Genomic DNA, 16,913 nt, shown 5'->3' on the forward strand with positions numbered 1-16,913 from the left:
TGGTGAGTTCGAGGCCAGCCTGGTCTACAGAGTGAGTTCCAGGACAGCCAGAGCTATACAGAGAAACCCTGTCTCGAAAAACCAAAAAAAAAAAGAAAGTTTGTATTTCTGGGCTGGACAGAACCAAAAGACTCCTCCCGGCTTCCTTCAGTACGCATCCCCTATACTCTGTCTCACCCCCCCACCCCCCAGTGGCACGCTGCTCACAATTTCCGGGGTGGGGCGGGAGGGGGCATGAAGTGCTATCTGGGATTTCCAGGTAAGGGGAACTTTTCATTCTGGGGGTGTGAACTAATTCCAGGCAAGGGGTAGGGAGCACCTAGGGAGGGAATTAAGAAGGAGCTGAACAGGGAGGGGTAAAGCCGCCTCTGGGTAAGGAGCAAAAAGCTTCTTTGCTAGGTGTGGTTTCCAGGCACAGTCCCTACAGCCGAGAACAGCTGAGCGTATGCACGCAAGCACGCACGCTGCGGCCGGGACGGGAAGGAGGGCCCGGGCCTGCTGGGAGGAGCTAGCCCACTGTGGGAAGGGATCAGGGCAGCCGTGGGCAGCGCGTTGGCCAGCAGAGGGCGACGTGGCTGGCATGGATCAGGTTTCTATCTATCTGAATCTGAAGTGGGATCTGAAGTTTGAGCCTCAGTGCGGTTTTAGATATGGGAGCATTCTAGAGCAAGCTTGTCCCAGGGAAATTTGGTGGTGTGTACTTTGGGATCCTCTACTCCCCGACCCTCGGGTTCTCTCTGGACCTCTGCAACTGGACCACTGTGCGGGTACTAGCCTGGAAGACAGCAGAAACTCAAGGGGCTCAAACATGGTTTATTGAGGGTCTACTATGTGCCTGTCACAGGCTAAGTGCTCCCATAAACTGTGTGGTTCCAGTTGCACACCTGCACTCGGAAGCATTTGGAGATACTTGTCTCTAGAGGACCACTCTTTTTGCCACGTCGCCAGTCGTTCGACCCCCCTCCACTTAGGATTTCCTGGCCTTGGAGGAGCTAGCTACTGTCTTCTGTTTCTGGCTGTGAAGCCTGAAGATGAATTTGTTCCCAAGTTCAGTAGAAATAAACTCCTTCAGGCAAGAAAGCGATTCCCTGGCTCCAGTGACCGGAGAACCTTCAGACTTTGCCCTACTGGTCTGGGAAAGGCCGGTCTTCTTTCTGTTTTCATCTCGTTTCACTTCCTGGTTCTCCTCGGTCCTTGCACACTGCTGAAAGACAGGCTTGAGAGAGAGAAGAGAGATGGAGAGCTGAGCCGTCCCGCCGGAGGAACTCAAGGGTCAGCGCGTGTGTGGAGCGGGATGAGGGGCCCCGTTCCTCCCTTCAATGGCCAATAGCTTCTAGGCTGGGTCTTCCCAAGATGGAGGCTGATCTCGTCTCTTGCCTGAGCCATACTTTACCCTCCTCAAGCCTTGCCTACAGTGCACTTCTCTTTAGTCCATCAACCCAGGCTTCAGTTTCACTTGTTCAGGACGTGGGTGTACTCTTCACACCTCTAAATGCCAGACTCTTGGTGTTTCTCTAGGCCAAGTTCTCCCAAGGCACATTTTCTGGGGCCTGGCCCAGGGTATGTGTGGGCTTTGGCCAGAGTCACATCCAGGAGGGAGCAGAACCCTGGTTGCTGGAGGCTTCTTGATGGGGGCCAAATTTCTTTCAGTCTTGGAGACCCTAAAGGAAGTCACCCCTGAGCTCTGGGCAGAAGGCCAAACCACAGAGGGAGTCAGAAGTTCATATGCTACCCGGGTCGCAGAGTGGCCACCAGCATAACTTAAGGCAAGAGCTGGAGCCTGGAGATTAGCCCAGGGGGCACTTTAGGTCGTCCTGGACCCTGATGGTTATTTACAAACCCCAGCTTGACTCAAGTGATGGGGATGGGTATAGTAGACATGACTCAGCTTTTACACAGCCTGAGCATCCAAGAAAATCAGGGTCTGTCTGAGATGCCTCAAAGGACATCGGGACAAAACCTAAGATGGCAAGACGGTGAAGTCCTCTCCTATGAACGGAGCAACACTGGGTCAGTCACTTCCACTGTGATTGGCCTTCTCCTCAAAGGACCCTCAGGTTTTCATGCTCTAATGAGCCATCTGAGAGGGTGGAAGGGTCAGGTACCGCCTCTCCCAAGAAACTAGCATTCACTAGCCAGGGGGTCTAGTCAGGACAACTACAAGGCATCATAGAAGCAATAAACACCCACAGAGAGACACTGAGGCTGCTGAATATCTCTCTGGCTGAGCCCCAGCAGGTGGAGTGTCTGCTGAAGCCGGACAGGGCCCTGTGCCATTCTGGACGCTCTGATGGAGCAGGAAGGTTGACCAAGGGTAAGGGAGAGTGAAAGCCCAGGATCCGGGCCCGGGATTCCCTGGCTTGGCCACCCTGCCCTGAGAGTGGTAGGGGGTGTACCCTGCTGGCTTTGGGGATAGGGAACCCAGCCAGGCGTCAGAGAGCCGGCCACTTTGAGCAGGCCAGACAGAGGCAGATCAAATTTCAGCCCAGCTGTATTTTTGGCTGGATGGGCTTGGGGCCAAGCTGAGCAGGCACACACAGGGCAGCGTGCACACTCACACTGCCTCTACACAGACAGGCTATGTCTTCTGCCCCAGCACATACTTTAGGCAGAGAAAGTCCAGTGACCCTGGGCTAGTGAATCACTTTGGACTTCTCTGGATTGTGGCTGAGCTTCTGTAAGGACTTCTTTATGCGCAGTGCGGTGAGGCGAGCGGAGGGGTTGGGGTACCAGCACTCTCTCATCATCTGGGCCAGCCCGGAGAGGACCTGTGGGGTTGGGAGAGAGGCAGAGAGGAGGAAGAGGTATATGAGTCAAGAAGATGGAAAGAAGGCACGGTGTGAGGAGGCAATGGCTCAGTATTGGGTGTCATAGCTGGAGAAAGGACAGGAAGAGCATGTATTGGACAGGAGGAAAGTAAGGCAAGAGAGAGAACGGAGCCAGCTGGTGGTGGTGCACATCTTTAGTCCCAGTGCTTAGGAGGCAGGAGGATCTCTGAGTTCGAGGCCAGCTAGGACTACAGAGTGAGAGACAGGACAGCCAGGGTGAAATAGACCCTGTCTTGAAAAGCAGAGAGAGAGAGAGAGAGAGAGAGAGAGAGAGAGAGAGAGAGAGAGAGAGGAGAAGGAAGAAAAAGGAAAAGAAGAAGGAGCAGGAGGAGGAGGAGGAGAGGAAAGGAAAGGGAGAGAGGGAGGGAAGGAGGTGAGGAGGAGGGACGAAGAGGTGGAAGAAGGTGGCAGAAACAAGCAGGAGAGAGTATGGGAGGGTGTGGAGGTCTTTGGGAGCCCACAGACACCCCGCTGCACAGATTCTGGTGAGCACCCGCCCCCTCCAGCCCCCATGGCAGGATTCACTATGAAGGGCATTCCTGAAAGCCTGTGTTGCAACTTGCAGCCTGAGACCTAGTGCACAGGGTACCGACTCCCCACCCCTCCACCAACCATGACTGAGAGTGTGGCAATGTCTGCCTGCCATTGACCCAAAATGCCTATCTTCCAGAAGGAGCCCATCCCGGGAAGCTCAGGGGCCCCTGGACATGGCAGCCTGCCTCCTCTGGTTCCTACGAGTGAGTATACATCTGTGCACTGGAAAGAATTTATGTGGTCTCTTATGTATACACATATACATTTGTTATCTTTCAGTACAAATATATTAAGTCTTAGTGTAGGCTGGGCACCAAGGTAGCTGGTGGGAATATTAGAATGAGAAGTAGGAGGTGCTTTTTGGAAAGAAGGAGGGGCCAAATGGGAGAAGGAGGGACTGAATGGGAGAAGGAGGAGCTGAGCGGGAGAAGGAGGGGCTAAGTAAGAGAAGGAGGAACTGAGCGGAAGAAGGAGGGGCTGAGTGGGAGGAGAAGGTGAGCGGGGGAGGAGGAGCTGAGTGGGAGGGGAAAGGACCAGAGGCGATAATGAGGGACATATGGCCAAAATACATTATATTTGTATGAAATCAAAAGAAAAAATCATTTGTTGTTTGCTTGCTTTTGTTTGTTTGGGGTATTGAGACAGGGTTTCTCTGTGTATCCCTGGCTGTCGTAGAACTCACTCTGTAGACCAGTCTGGCTTTGAACTCAGAAATCCACCTGTCTCAGCCTGGTCTACATAGCAAGTTCCAGGCCAGCCATAGTAAGACTCCACATATGTTTGTATGTGTTTCTTTAAGTGTGGAATGCTTTGAGAAAAAAAAAACAAATCATCATCAACAACAACGACAAATAATTTAGGAGAAATTTAGCAGAGACTCTGATTCTCGCAGGTGAGGTAAAAGGTTCTGAAATCAGATTAACTGGAATGTCCAAGAAGGATGAAGGATTCGCAAGCCAGATGTGTGGGAGGGAATACCGAGAACAACCCACGATCTATCCAAGAATCAGAGGTTGTACAGCCAAGAACTCAGAAATTCCAGCTGAGAATCAATCTCCACCCATACCAGCTCAGCCCCGCCCCAGCCCAGCCTCAGCCCAGCCCCGCCTCAGCCCAGCCCAGCCCAGCCCCACTCCAGCCCAGCTCCAGCCCAGGCCCAGCCCCAGCCCAGCCCCAGCCCCAACCCCAGCCTGAGTTCAAGCAGAGACCTTACCGGATCTGCAGTCAACCTGTTAGGGATGGTGGGGGTCTGCTGGTCAACGCACACCACCTTTTTCATGTCCTCAAAACTGGGGTCATTGGGTACCATGTCATAGAAGGGCGGCCTGTAATCCTCCACAGTGCCTGGGGATTCAAGGGTTGTGGGACAATTAGTTGGGACCCAGAGCACTCAGAGATGACTTTGTCTGGAGCTAGCTGTCTGATTTTTGCTCCTGAGAAGGATCCTGTCCTATAACATAACAACTGTACATATAGCTCGGAACTGCTGCTTGTGTTTCACACTTCCCCAGTGCGTAATAAGCACATTCCACGATTTCCCTGGTATCTCTGTGTGGAGAAACTTAGGCTCAGAAGCCTGGGATTCGAGTTGCCTAGCCAGTCACGGCAGAGTCAGGACTTGAAATCCATCTTTTGGCTTCCCAGGCTGGATCTTATTTCCATTTTGCTCAGCTGTCTTCCATCCTGGGCCTGGGTACCACTCCCTGACTGATGCCTGATTATACACTAACAGCTGGTGTTCCAGAGCACTTCCTGTGTGCCAGACGGGGTCCTTAGGGCTCTGCTGGAAAGCCTCACAGTGGCCTATGGGGATTGTAACATTGTAACATCATGTTATGAACCAAAACAGTCCAAAGGTTCAGAAAGTTTGTCTTTAAGGATCAACAGGTAGCAAGTGACAGAACTGGGACTTAGGGCAGAAATCCAACACCGAATTCCACGATTCTGCTCTCTCAGCTGCATTCATGGCTCGTAATAGGGACAACAAAGACCAGAAAAGCACCTCTCCTAGAAGCAAAAGATTTACAACCTGGTCCAAATAAAATGTGCTTACCATCAGGGATGGCTCACACGTCTCTGCAGACCCCACAACCAACGGTGTCCCCACCCCATGTCAAGTTATCCCCAGCCTTTTTTGAAAGGTGCGTCTGTGGGGTCAGAGGCAGCCCCATGTCTCTTCCTGCTTCCCAACCCCAGGCTGCTACTGTGACCGTGCAGGCCACAACCTCAATAAAGCCCTTAGCAGCTGTTCTCCCCGTGGCGGGCTTCCAGGCTGCCCCTGTGCCGCTGGCGCCCTAATCAGTGATTTGCAGAGGCCTGAGCGTGTCTAATGAGCCTTTAATCAGTGCCGGGGCTGACACCAGATTACAGTGTTTATAATGAGCTAGGAGTCTGTGTGAGGCTGACAGAGCTTCCCCTCCGCCCCAGGAGCCCAAGGCAAACCCATCGGCCCTTCCTTTCCTGCTTATAGCTAGGCCTACTTCTTTGGTTTCATCCAGGTACCTCTTCCCCAAACTCCAGCCACTTAGAGCTGACTCCAGCAGTAAATGCCCAGGGATCAGAACCCCCTGGGAGGCTCTCTGGTGACACCTGGGTCTGTGCTCTCTCACAGATGATCACTGAGTAGAAATGAAGTTGTAAAAGGCTGGCTCCTGGTACATGCTCAGGAAATGAAAGCATCTCTGTTCCCAAGAATCTGGGCTCTAGTCTGCAGAAATTCCAGTGTGGGAGGGTGTGGCACGGGGGCTGCACAGGGCTGCATAGGGGCTGCATAGGGGCTGCACAGGGTTGCACAGGCCAGCACAGGCCAGCACAGGGCTGTATAGGACTGCACAGGCCAGCACAGGGCGGCACAGGCAGGTGCTTCTACAGCCTTTCCAGGTTATGGTCTCCTGTGGCAATCCTCTGTGATAATGAGATTGCAATAAGCAGGCATCACAGAAGCCAGATAGCTTACACATGAACAAAGAAAACCAGGACCAACATTTAACCGCCACAGTAACAGAGAACACTGGCCCAGAATCAGATGGCCTGACTTAAGATAGCCAGCCATAATCCTGCATCTGTCTTTTCTTTTAGAAAATGCAATAATATTATGTAGGTACTCTTTCAGTATGACCACTGATACTTAGCTCTAGGCACTGATTGCCTTGTTTCCCTGTGTAGCCCTGGCTGATCTGAAACTCGATGTTTGTAACCAGGCTGGCCTTGAACTTGGAGTAATTCTTCTGTCTACTGAGTACTTAGATTACACCAGCTTGTAGATATTGTTCTAAATACTTAATCTGGACCATGTCTGCAACTACATTTATTTTTTTCCCCTAATTTCACAAATGAGGAAGCAGGCAAACCAAGGCTTAGTACTCCCTGTCATGACAAAACCTGGAACTGAGTCCAGGCAATCCGACTGACCAATGCCAACTCTTAACAAAATAGGAGACTTCAACAGCTAGAGTAGACATTGCAACACATATTTAAGTTCCACGAATGCTAGCTTAGCTGCTTCCCTGCCCCACCCCCACCCCCCATGTTCAGGATCAAAACCTACGGCCTTGAACATGTCTGGCAAGTGTTCTACCACCTCGCTCTGAAATTTTTTTTTTTTTGCCTCTAACTCAATATTTCAAGGCCACATCCACACCCTCGAAGGCTCAGACGAGCCTTAAAGTCCATCTTGTGCTGAAATAGTTAATTCACAGAAGTAAAAGAAAGCTAGGAGGTCTAGCCTCCAACTCTCAGGTCAAGGGCACCAGCCACCACAGAAAAACCCGTCTCCATATATCTACACAAACACACACACACACACATACACACACATACACGCACACGTACACGCACACATGTACACACGTGCACGCACACAAACGCACAAGCACACACGCACACACACACGTGCACACGTACACATGCGCACGCGCACACACACACACGCACACGTACACACACGCATGCACACATACACACACGCACACACATACACACACCCTACATACGGTGGGCTCTCACCATTGATAACGGTCCGCCGGGCGATTTCCCATAGCACGAGGCCGAAGGCCCAGATGTCTGTCCACTTGTACGACTCAAAACAGTCTGTGCGGATCTGTTCATCCAGCACCTCGGGTGCCATGTATCTCTTGGTACCCACTCTGGGGTTGTTGCCGATGTCCAGGTAATCGCTGCTTTGTGAATGCATCACTGCCAATCCTGCGGGTGTTTGGCTTGTCAGTCCTGCAGGCTCCCACACAGGATGGCCACTCCCTTATTGGGGAGCCACGGCAGGCTTTATATGGTCAGATACAGTGAGGGTGGACACAGACAGACATAGAAGAACAAGGCACGGGAGACCTGATCTGAGCCGCCTGGAATACAGACAATGGCCTTTGCTGCTTTATAGCGTTCTCAAGGGTCCCAAAGACTCGGTATGATGATGCCCAGTTCACATAATAGAACTTCCAGGTGTGTTGGAAGGAGCCATGTTCTCAGAGAAGTCAGGGTGAGGTACAGGCTCTTACACCCCGCCCCTTTTCTGGAGGTTGCATGAACGTTGGAAAGAGTCTGGGCTGGAAACAGTTCATTTTGAGACAGGGTTTTTCTATGTAGCCCTGGCTATACTGGAACTCACTATGTAGACCAGGCTAACCTTGAACTCAGAGATCAACCTGCCTCTGCCTCCGGAGTGCTGGGATTAAAATCCTAGCTTGGAAACAGGTTTTTAAAGCACCGATTCTCTCCCTCTACAGAATCATGCAGAGCCAAGCATTCAAGCCCCGCCTACAGGTGAAGCCCCACCCCTTTCTCGCCTGCTCACCCAGGTCTGCAATGCAGCACTGCAAGTTGCTCTTGACCAGCACGTTGCGGCTCTTGAGGTCACGATGGGCGATGGCTGGTTTGCCTTGAGTGCCAAAGATCTCTACGTGTAGGTGCGCCAGGCCGCAGGCCGCGGACACAGCTAGCCTCAGGGCCAGCTGGGGTTCGAGCGTCTGCCTCTGCAGAAAGTCATAGAGGGAGCCGTGTTCGTGGTAGTGGGTGATGAGCCACAGCTGCGTGCTCGAGTTCCGCGAGGTCATGTCGGAGGCGATGAAGCCTGTAAGCAGAAGGGTGTGACGACTCAACCAAAGTGCCCAGGAGGAAGGTAGGGCTGGCTGAGAGGGAGAGAACGGGTGGGGAGGAGACTGAAGCGGTCTGGGAGTCACTCAGGGTTACATCAACGCCCTGAGTTCGGTGTATTCCAGCACTGAGCTAAGGGGGTTGGGATGCCTAGGCCTGGGATAACAGATGTGTCCCCCAGCTTGCCTAAGATGTTGTCATGTCGAAGCAGAACGGTGTTGTAGATCTCCGTCTCCCGGAACCAGGACTGCTCATCTCGTGAGGAGAAAATCTTGACGGCCACACTCTCTCCATGCCACAAACCGCGCCACACCTCGCCATATCGACCCTTTCCTAATCCGTGGCCAAGGGAAGAATAAGGACCACACACTAGACACACATAATCCTAGAAGCCCCCAATCCCAATTCTGGATGCTATGAAGATTCACTCTACAAAAAAAAAAAAATCTGACTTTTTTTTTTCTTGAAAGATAAGGTCTCACTTGTCTGGCTGATTTGGAACTTGCTATGTAGACCAGGCTGGTCTTGAACTCACAGAGATCTGCCTGCCTCTGCCTCCCTAGTGCTGGGATTAAAGGCAAGTGCCACTGCCCCAGCTGCCTCTTAAAATTTTTAAAAATCACATTTATTATTTGTTTACTTATTTATTTATTCAATCGTGTGTGTGTGTGTGTGTGATATACTCTAACTGGGATCACATATGGAGATCAGAGGACAACCTGAGGGAGCTGTTTCTCTCCTCTTGCCGTGTATGTTCCAGAGACTGAATTTACGCCATCAGGCTTGGTACCAGCACCTTCACCTGCTGAGTCTTATTGCCCTCCCCAAACCTGAATATGCCTTTATCAACATCTTGTCCCAGCTTTGGGCTACCCTTAGCTTATCAGCTCATCCCTGTTCTTGCAGAAGGACCTACCTAACCTTGGCCCAGAACCAACCCACTCCCTGCTTAGCAGTCTCTGGCTCAGGCTGGACCCATTTGTGATCCATCCTGGAAGCCAAGAGCTTCCTGCCTTTGGTCCGAACCCCCACCTCATGGAGTGCTTACCCACACACTCCACCAGAGCAACCTGCCGTGCTACCGTCCTCTGCACCAAGAAGGGGAGCCCGGAGCCGCTGCCTGTCGTACAGTCGCTGTCCAGGAAGTCCTAGGGACAATGAGTAGTTACTCAGCGGCTACCCCATCCCCCTTCTCTGTTCTCTACCACTCCCCCATTGCTGTATCACAGCTTGGTTCTCTCTGTCACCTTTGGGTGACCCCTGATACCATTGCTCCTGTCTACAGACACACCCTTTACCCATACCCAGGTCCCGAGTTGCCCCAGACCCATACCCCCAACATGCTGTCTCCCTGTTCAGATGTCTTCAGGATGAGACTGGACTCGCCCAGGTCACTGTGCAGACCCCGCTGCTTCTCCTGCCTTCGCCGGACACGCCACAAGCCCAGAGCGCCCAGGGCCACCAGGACCAGCAAGGCCAGCACAGGACCCAGAATCAGAGGCAGATCTACTTCTGGCTCCTTCGAAGGAGTTTGGGTGGCTGGAGGAGGGGGACATTGAGTCCCAGCTCCACCAGGCCAGCTCTCCTGACCCTGAGCCAGACCACTTACAGTCAGATCCCAGCATCCTGCCGCCCCGCACCCTCTCCATGCGGGGGGCCCGGGCATGAGAAGAAAGTAGAGCGGGGGTGGAGGTGGGGGTGGGGACAGGGTTAAGAAGAGGAGGAAGAGAGGGAGAGCCACCCGACATACCTTCCAGCATCAGGGACACGTTGTGGTTGCAGAAGGATTTATAGCAGCAGTGATGGTTCACAAACTCTGTGGGACGTCCCAAGCAGAGCTCCTCGTTCAGGCTCCCGCAGCCCCGATAGACTTGTGGGTGCCTGCCTTGCTCGCGGACCAGCACCACTGTGCACCATGCCCCCTGGCAGATCGGCCTCTTGCAGTGTGGGTTCTCACAAGTGCAGTTCACCAGTTTGGAGGGCTTTGCCAAGTCTCCTGGGGGACACGAGGAATTCAGGCGCTCCTCCCATCCCTTCTGATCTCACAGGCAAACCCTTCAGGCCTCTGTCCTTGAATTCCATCCCCTAACTGTTCTCCCTCAGAACCTTGCCTCTAGCTACACAGGCAGTGGAGACTGAGAAGCCAGCTCCTGCCTACTGTCTGAACTGGGACCTCCTCTCTCTGCTACAGGCCCCGCCTTGGTCTCAGGCTCCCCCTGTTCACGGAGAATAATAAGCCTCCCCCTTATTCTCTCCACCCACGATGTAAGTTCTATCCTGGAAGGAGCCTCGGCTTGCAAGTCAGTATCACATAGATATAAAGGAAGGTGGGAACAGCTGAGGAGCCTGGTCCATAGGGCTATTGTTACCCCCTCCAGCCAGGCTACTGTTCTCAGCCCCCCAATTCCAGCCCCTAGCAAAAGCTGAGCTGAAACCAGATAGCTTTCCTTCATTCAGGTCCCTGTTCCACGATGCCCCTCCCATACTCACCCCTGGTTAGGCCCAAGGCCACCAACAGCATCAAAAGGCCCCTTCTGAAGATCCCCAAGGTCATGGTCCTCAGAGAGAGGAGGAGAACCGATGAGGTGAGATCTGTAAAATGTGATAGCTGTGGTGACCAAGGTCTCCTCCTACCAGGAGGAAATCACTGAGAGGTTTTTTTGGGGGGAGGCAGGGAAGCCACCTCCCAACTCCTACGTCTGGCTTTAGGGCGTGGCCTGCAAGGGAAGTCCTGGTTCACTTCCCCATGGAAACCATCTGTTGGGGGTAAAGGGTGGGGAGCTGTGTTTAAATGAAGACAGCCAGAGAGGACGGGGCTCTGTCCCCACTGCTGGGTTCAGACTGGAAGAGGCCGGGAGGGTTGCAGACGGACAGAGCTACGATGGGAAGAACATCTCTCTCATAACTCATCTCTTGTACTCAGCCGTTTGCCCATTGCTCCAGCCTCCACCCCTGCCCACCCTTTCCCAGTGCCCTCCCACCCCCCAGCCTGGCTGCTTCAAACATAAACAGGCTCCTGTCCTCACTTCCTGCCATTCAGGGTCCCGCCAGGCCGGCTACAGGAATCAAGATTGTTTAGATTGAGGTCTGGATAGAACAGGCTGGAGTCACGCACAACCGGGAGCCCAGGGCAGGATGGAAGAGGGACCAACAGGGTCTAAAGTGGCCACGGGGAGCTGAGACAATCATATGATGTCTCTGTGGGTACCTTACACGGCTCTGGGATTTTTATTTTTTAAAATGTATTCATCATTATTGTGTCCTTCTGTAAGGGTCCTTGTGCCAAAATACAAGTGTGAAAGTCAGAGACCACTCTGTACAGCTGTTTTTCTCCTTCCACCTTTATGTCGGTGCTGGGGATCGAACTCTGGTCACTCAGCTTATGTAGCTAGCACCTTACCTGCTGCACCATCTCTTTGTGCCCTTCCTTAGCAGCTCTGGTTTTAAAGGAGAGAGTAAGGCTCATCCAGGGGAGGAGGCTGGTCAGATCCCGTTAGAATTCTCTTGCAGCAATGGAAGTCCAACACAAGAGTCTAGACCTCACCTCCCCAACCTGTCCCTTCTTCTCTGTGTCCTGAGCCGGTGGGATCAGTCCCTGCCTGCATCCCTGGGCATATAGCAGCCTGACAGTGACTAGGTATAAAATATCTGTATTCCCTCACAGCCTTCTGGGCCCCCTTCTCTCTTCTGGTTGTTCTGGGAAAGCGCTGGGGGAGGGCCAGTGGTACAGGAAGTGAAACATACTTAGACAATGTTTGACCTCCAAGAGTTGCCTGGGGTTTCACTCTTCCAAAAGTTTGATGGACATTGGTAAGAGATGTGATTCTGGTACGATATGATACTCCTCAACTCAGGCAGGACCCAAACCAGCTATTGCTTCAGAAGCTGTACCACTCTTCCTTTCTCAAAGCCTCAGAGTCAGAAGACAGTCCTGAGCCTGTAGCAAGAGAGACCTGGGTCAGACAGGAACACAGACTTTCTGAATGGCAGAGTGTGCAGGCTGGATCCCCAGCTGGGGAACCAACACATGAAGTGTCCTGTGAGAAGACACCGGAAGGCTGGAAGGATTGGTTATACAGTCACTTAGACTACAGAGGCCCGTACTCCAATCTTGGTACCGAATGAAGACCCAAGATGCTGAGGCTTTTGGGGGCAGGATGTCTAGGGTCAGGCTTGGGGGCTTGGTGGACCTTTCGGGCTAGTGGAGGCCCTGGCCTTCCTGCCTGGGTTTCCTCTGCCCCAGAGGCCCGGTCTGGGGGAGGAAATAGAGACCTGTACTGTTGCAGCTGTGTCCCAGCTTCTGCCTGACCTCCTGCCTCTTACCCCTGCTAGGAGCCAGTTAGGACTCTGCAGGACTTCTGTGGATAAATGCAGACAGGGCATGTTCCAGGGCTGTAGGCAGGAAGCCATTATTGGCAGACTTCACCTGAGGTGGGAAATGGCTGGCAACAAGACATCTTTCTGGGACATGCTACCAAACTTCCTCCTCCCTAACTTGCCTTTCTTCTGTGTATTGGAAGCTCATGCAGTGGGTTAGATAGGTAGATCCCTTGGTCTGTTAGCCACTCCAGACTTCCATTTAGTCTGTCTGAGACAAGCAAGCAACATACTCAGGGTCAGGTACAGTAAGTAGTATGTGTCTGTGACCCAGCACTGTGGCGGCCAGAGATTTGGGAATGTCAAATGACAATTTAAGATGCTGGGTCCCAGCCTCAGTTACGTAAGAATACATGACTCCAAAAGTCAAAAATAAAGGGGATTAAAAAAAGAAAAGAAAGGAAGGAAGGAAGGAAGGAAGGGAAGGCATGTATTTGTAATGGTTCTCCAGGGAATTCTGATCCATTTGGGTGGGCACCAGGCTTTGAGAAATGTGTCTGGCACAGAGCCGAAACTGTCTCCTGTGCTTTTGTTCATTTCACGGGACATCGCCTGGCGGACGGACAGATGGAAGGGACTCTTAGTTCCTTCCCAGGTGCCTCCCTATCTCTGTGGGAAGAAAGAGAATGACACAGGATCAGGGAGTTGGTGACACTGCGAAGTGGGGGTGAATATGAGGGCACGGTGAAAAGAATCTGTTCTCAACATCAGCAGCATGGGAAAAGGTTGGCAGAAGTCACCCTGGTCCAGTCCCGGGAATGTGATGGAGCTAACCGTGTCCTATCTGGGGTTAAGCATGAGGCGGAGGCGGGAGTATATCTGGGTCTTGGGCTTCTCTTTTTCCTCCTTAGTGAGATCACATGAAAAATCTCTTGCACACAGAAGCACCACCGCTATTGGCCAGAAATCATAAATGTTAAACGACTTTCAAAGATTAAGGTAATGCAGGGAAGTGATAGCAAGCAGAGAGCTCTGAGTGCTCACCCTATGCCAGGCACTGAACCTCACTGGCTTGTCTCTTCGGAGCCTCACGAGACTCCTACAGGAAGCAGCATTAACTATGGTGTGATGGTAAACTTAAGTGGCCAACGACAAATCCTCCCTTAATCATTGCTGCTCCTCTGGAGTTAGGTGAGGCCCTCAAAGAGGCAAACTGGGACCTGGTCTCTGAAGACATTAACAATATGTCCCACCCCCCCCCCCTGTCTCAGCAGACATTAACAATATGCCCATGTCAGTGACTGGTGCCCTCCCCCCAGTGTTGTTACACAGAAACCACCTGCTTATTGCCAGACTTCTCAGTGTTTGAACCTCCGGTGAGGACCAGAGAGGACTGTACCTGGTCAGTACCTGTCAATCTTCCTGTTTCTATCATCAGCAGGGCTCTGTCACACTGTGACTGTCCCAAGGCAGGGAAGCTCATCTTTCACCCTGTGCACGTACTGGCCTCCCACACCCAGCCAGTCTCAGTATTTACCTGCATATTCCGGACCCAGCCAGTCATACGGCTGCCTCTGGTATTCACCTGCATATTCCGTTAAGCCTATAGTGGTAGAATAGGACAGAACAGCCTGGATTTTAGAGTCTTAGACATATCTGTAAGCGGTACGGCACAACGGTTCTCCCTCATCTGAGGGTGATGCATCCCCAAATCACGTTGGGTGCATGAAACCCAAACTGCATGTCCTGTCCCCTCTACCTATAACACACCTGTAATAAAGTTTAATTTGTATATTAGAGACAGGAGACATTAACATTAATAAGAATACACGATACCCACAATATACTGTAGCCAGGACCTCTGTCTTTTTACTTAAAGAAAGCACTGTAAAGTGTGTCCTTGGTGTACTGAGTCACCAGCACCTTGGTGTACTGAGTCACCAGCATCCTGCATTTGCACTCGAAGCCATTGTTAACTCAAATAAAGGTTTCTTGATCAGTCTGATAACCCTGACAGCTACCAGGTGACTAACGGACAGGTAAAGTATACAGCATAGATTTACTGGACAAAGAGATGATTCATACAACAGATGGGGTGAAAGGAGATGAGATTTCACCACACTCTGGAGACAGTATGGATTTAATTTTTTTTTTTTAAAAAAAAAGTTCCCCTAGTTCTGGAAATTTCCATTGACTATTTTCACACTCTAGTTGATTGTAAGTAACTACAATCTCTGACAGGGAAACTTCAGATAGGGGACATTCTGTGTCTGTACAGCACGGAGGCCAACACACTGTGATCAAGCACAGCTTCTCTGACTCACAGCCACGAGATCGGCGTAAGGAGGTGTTTCCCAGGTAAGATGTATGAGAGTTCTCAGCTATATGGCGAGGGGCACTGAACAAGCTCAACAGTAGCCAGGTGTGCTGGCACTGACCTGTATCCCGGCGCTCAGGGGCCTCCTGAGGCAAGGCAATTAAGAGGAAAAGTTGAAGTGGGTGAGCTGAGAATCTGAGGCCAGCTCTGTATCCAAAAACAAACAAACAAACAAACAAAAACAAACTACCCAACCATGGTGTCTCCTGATGTCATTGACTGGTGCCTTCTACAGAGTTGTCCAAAACCTGAAGCTGACCTCTCTTCTACAAGCTGGGCACCGTCATCTCCCATGTGATTGGTTGTGTGAGAAAAAAACACCCACAACATAGAAGGCTAATTGTGAGGAATAGGGTCAGTGGCCAGGAAGAGTAGTGAGGGTCCAGAGAGGACAGGCCCTAGACAGACAGAGTTGAGAAGGGTCAGAGAGGACACCAGAACTCACCCAGAAGCTGCTCACGAGCAGGGAAATGTGTCCTCAAAGAAAGGCCTAAGAGAGCAGCTAGCCCTAAGCAGTCCTCTCCAGGGCTGACTGACAGTCTGGGTCTCAGCCTGGGGAAGGACACCCACGGCAGGGAGATTCTGTGACCATATAGAGGTAAGGGTTGGGGTGACAGGTTCTTTAAGCAAGAGCTGGTCTGGGACAAGTGGGCTCTGTGAGGAGGATCATCAGGGAAGTCACCCCTAGGTCACCCGAGCACCCTGGAGGGACGTAGGAGCTCAGCAAAGAAGAATCCCTCAGGCCCATTTTACCTTTATAGATATGGGTAGAAGAGTTAAGCGAATGGATCAGGCAGGGAAGAGAAGCTAAAGGCCTGAGGATACCTAGCAAAAAAAGTTTTTGATTCCCCATTCGGATTCGACCCGCCCCTTCCACGCTCAGGTCGGGGTAGCAGTTAGGTGTGTGTCCACAACCCGGGGGGATTGCTGGCTGTCTTGCCCTGCTAAAACTGATCCTGCAACGCGCAGTCTGAGAGGTCTTTGAGATCCATATGAAGGAAGAGTCCCCTGAGACCAGGGACAGGTCTCCCTGTTGGGCCCAGTGCTACCCTGACTCACCTTCGGACAGGGCGACAGGACCCCCGCCTCTTTCCCGGAGGCGACCGGGGTCTCACGTCCAGAACCGGCCTGTGTGGTCAGGGAAGAGCTCGATCCGCGCGGCTGGCGCGGAGGCCTCCCGGGACTGGGAAGGGGCTGGAGCAAAATGTTTCTTATTCTAGCTTCTTCCTGCCTGGCCGGGCTCCACCACTCCCTCCTAATAACTCGTTTCCTATTGCCCAGCACGTCTCCCAGCAGCAGGGCTCGGCTCCAGAGGGCCGCAGACCCTAGTGCGACCACCTCGGCCCCCTCCCTGCCACAAAGGGGCGGGCTTCGAACCCGGGCTTCGGGGGCCTGTGCGTCCTGGGCAGGCCCACAGGGACTGAGCTGGCTGCCGGCCAGGAGAGGGGATGAGGGTAGGGTGTACCCAGAGGCAGAAATCTGGATTTGTGAGGGCTTCAGGGAGGGACCTGCGCAAGGTAGCAGCCAACTTACCTGTGTTCACTCCTAAGGAGCAGTGAGTGCAGAGAGCTGAGTTTGAGCTGGGAGTGTCTGCTCAAAAGTTGGCTCTGCCCTTTGGACTCTTCAGTTGGCTTAAATCTGTCTGCCTCCAAGTCCCAGCCCCTTCACCCTTAATACATGTGTTCCCTTCAGTTGTCCACAGTGCTGGCCATCAGCGCTCAGCCTAGGGCTAAAGAAGCCCAGATAGGTCT

General features: G+C 52.3%; 1 protein-coding gene across 4 annotated transcripts; it reads right to left on the reverse strand.

Moving 5' to 3' along the window:
- Window positions 1-793: 793 nt before the first annotated feature.
- On the reverse strand, window positions 794-16,356 carry Acvrl1 (activin A receptor like type 1). Of its 4 annotated transcripts, XM_028782206.1 has the most exons (13): window positions 16,222-16,334; window positions 14,323-14,388; window positions 12,213-12,405; window positions 10,959-11,060; window positions 10,219-10,464; window positions 9,802-10,007; window positions 9,517-9,616; window positions 8,655-8,801; window positions 8,170-8,445; window positions 7,368-7,565; window positions 4,576-4,706; window positions 2,604-2,768; window positions 794-1,216 (listed from the first exon to the last, which is right to left on the reverse strand). In XM_028782206.1, exons 4-12 carry the CDS (start codon window positions 11,020-11,022, stop codon window positions 2,634-2,636), a joined length of 1,503 nt encoding a protein of 500 aa, XP_028638039.1. In that variant the 5' UTR covers window positions 11,023-11,060; window positions 12,213-12,405; window positions 14,323-14,388; window positions 16,222-16,334; the 3' UTR covers window positions 794-1,216; window positions 2,604-2,633. The 4 variants fall into 4 exon arrangements, with proteins under 4 accessions (XP_028638039.1, XP_028638035.1, XP_028638036.1 ...); XM_028782202.1 differs by having other exon boundaries at window positions 794-2,768; XM_028782203.1 differs by lacking the exon at window positions 14,323-14,388 and having other exon boundaries at window positions 794-2,768; window positions 16,222-16,268.
- Between the last annotated feature and the right edge of the window lie 557 nt (window positions 16,357-16,913).

This window comes from Grammomys surdaster, unplaced genomic scaffold (assembly GCF_004785775.1).
Source record: "Grammomys surdaster isolate TR1022 unplaced genomic scaffold, NIH_TR_1.0 724, whole genome shotgun sequence".
NCBI lineage: Eukaryota > Metazoa > Chordata > Mammalia > Rodentia > Muridae > Grammomys > Grammomys surdaster.

Coding starts and splice junctions, on each gene's coding strand:
- Acvrl1 (XM_028782205.1), bottom strand. CDS start 11,022: ATGACCTTGGGGATCTTCAGAAGGGGCCTTTTGATGCTGTTGGTGGCC. Junction 7,566..8,169: donor GTGCTGCATTGCAGACCTGG/GTGAGCAGGCGA, acceptor AAACACCCGCAG/GATTGGCAGTGATGCATTCA. Junction 4,707..7,367: donor CCGGCGGACCGTTATCAATG/GTGAGAGCCCAC, acceptor TTGAATCCCCAG/GCACTGTGGAGGATTACAGG.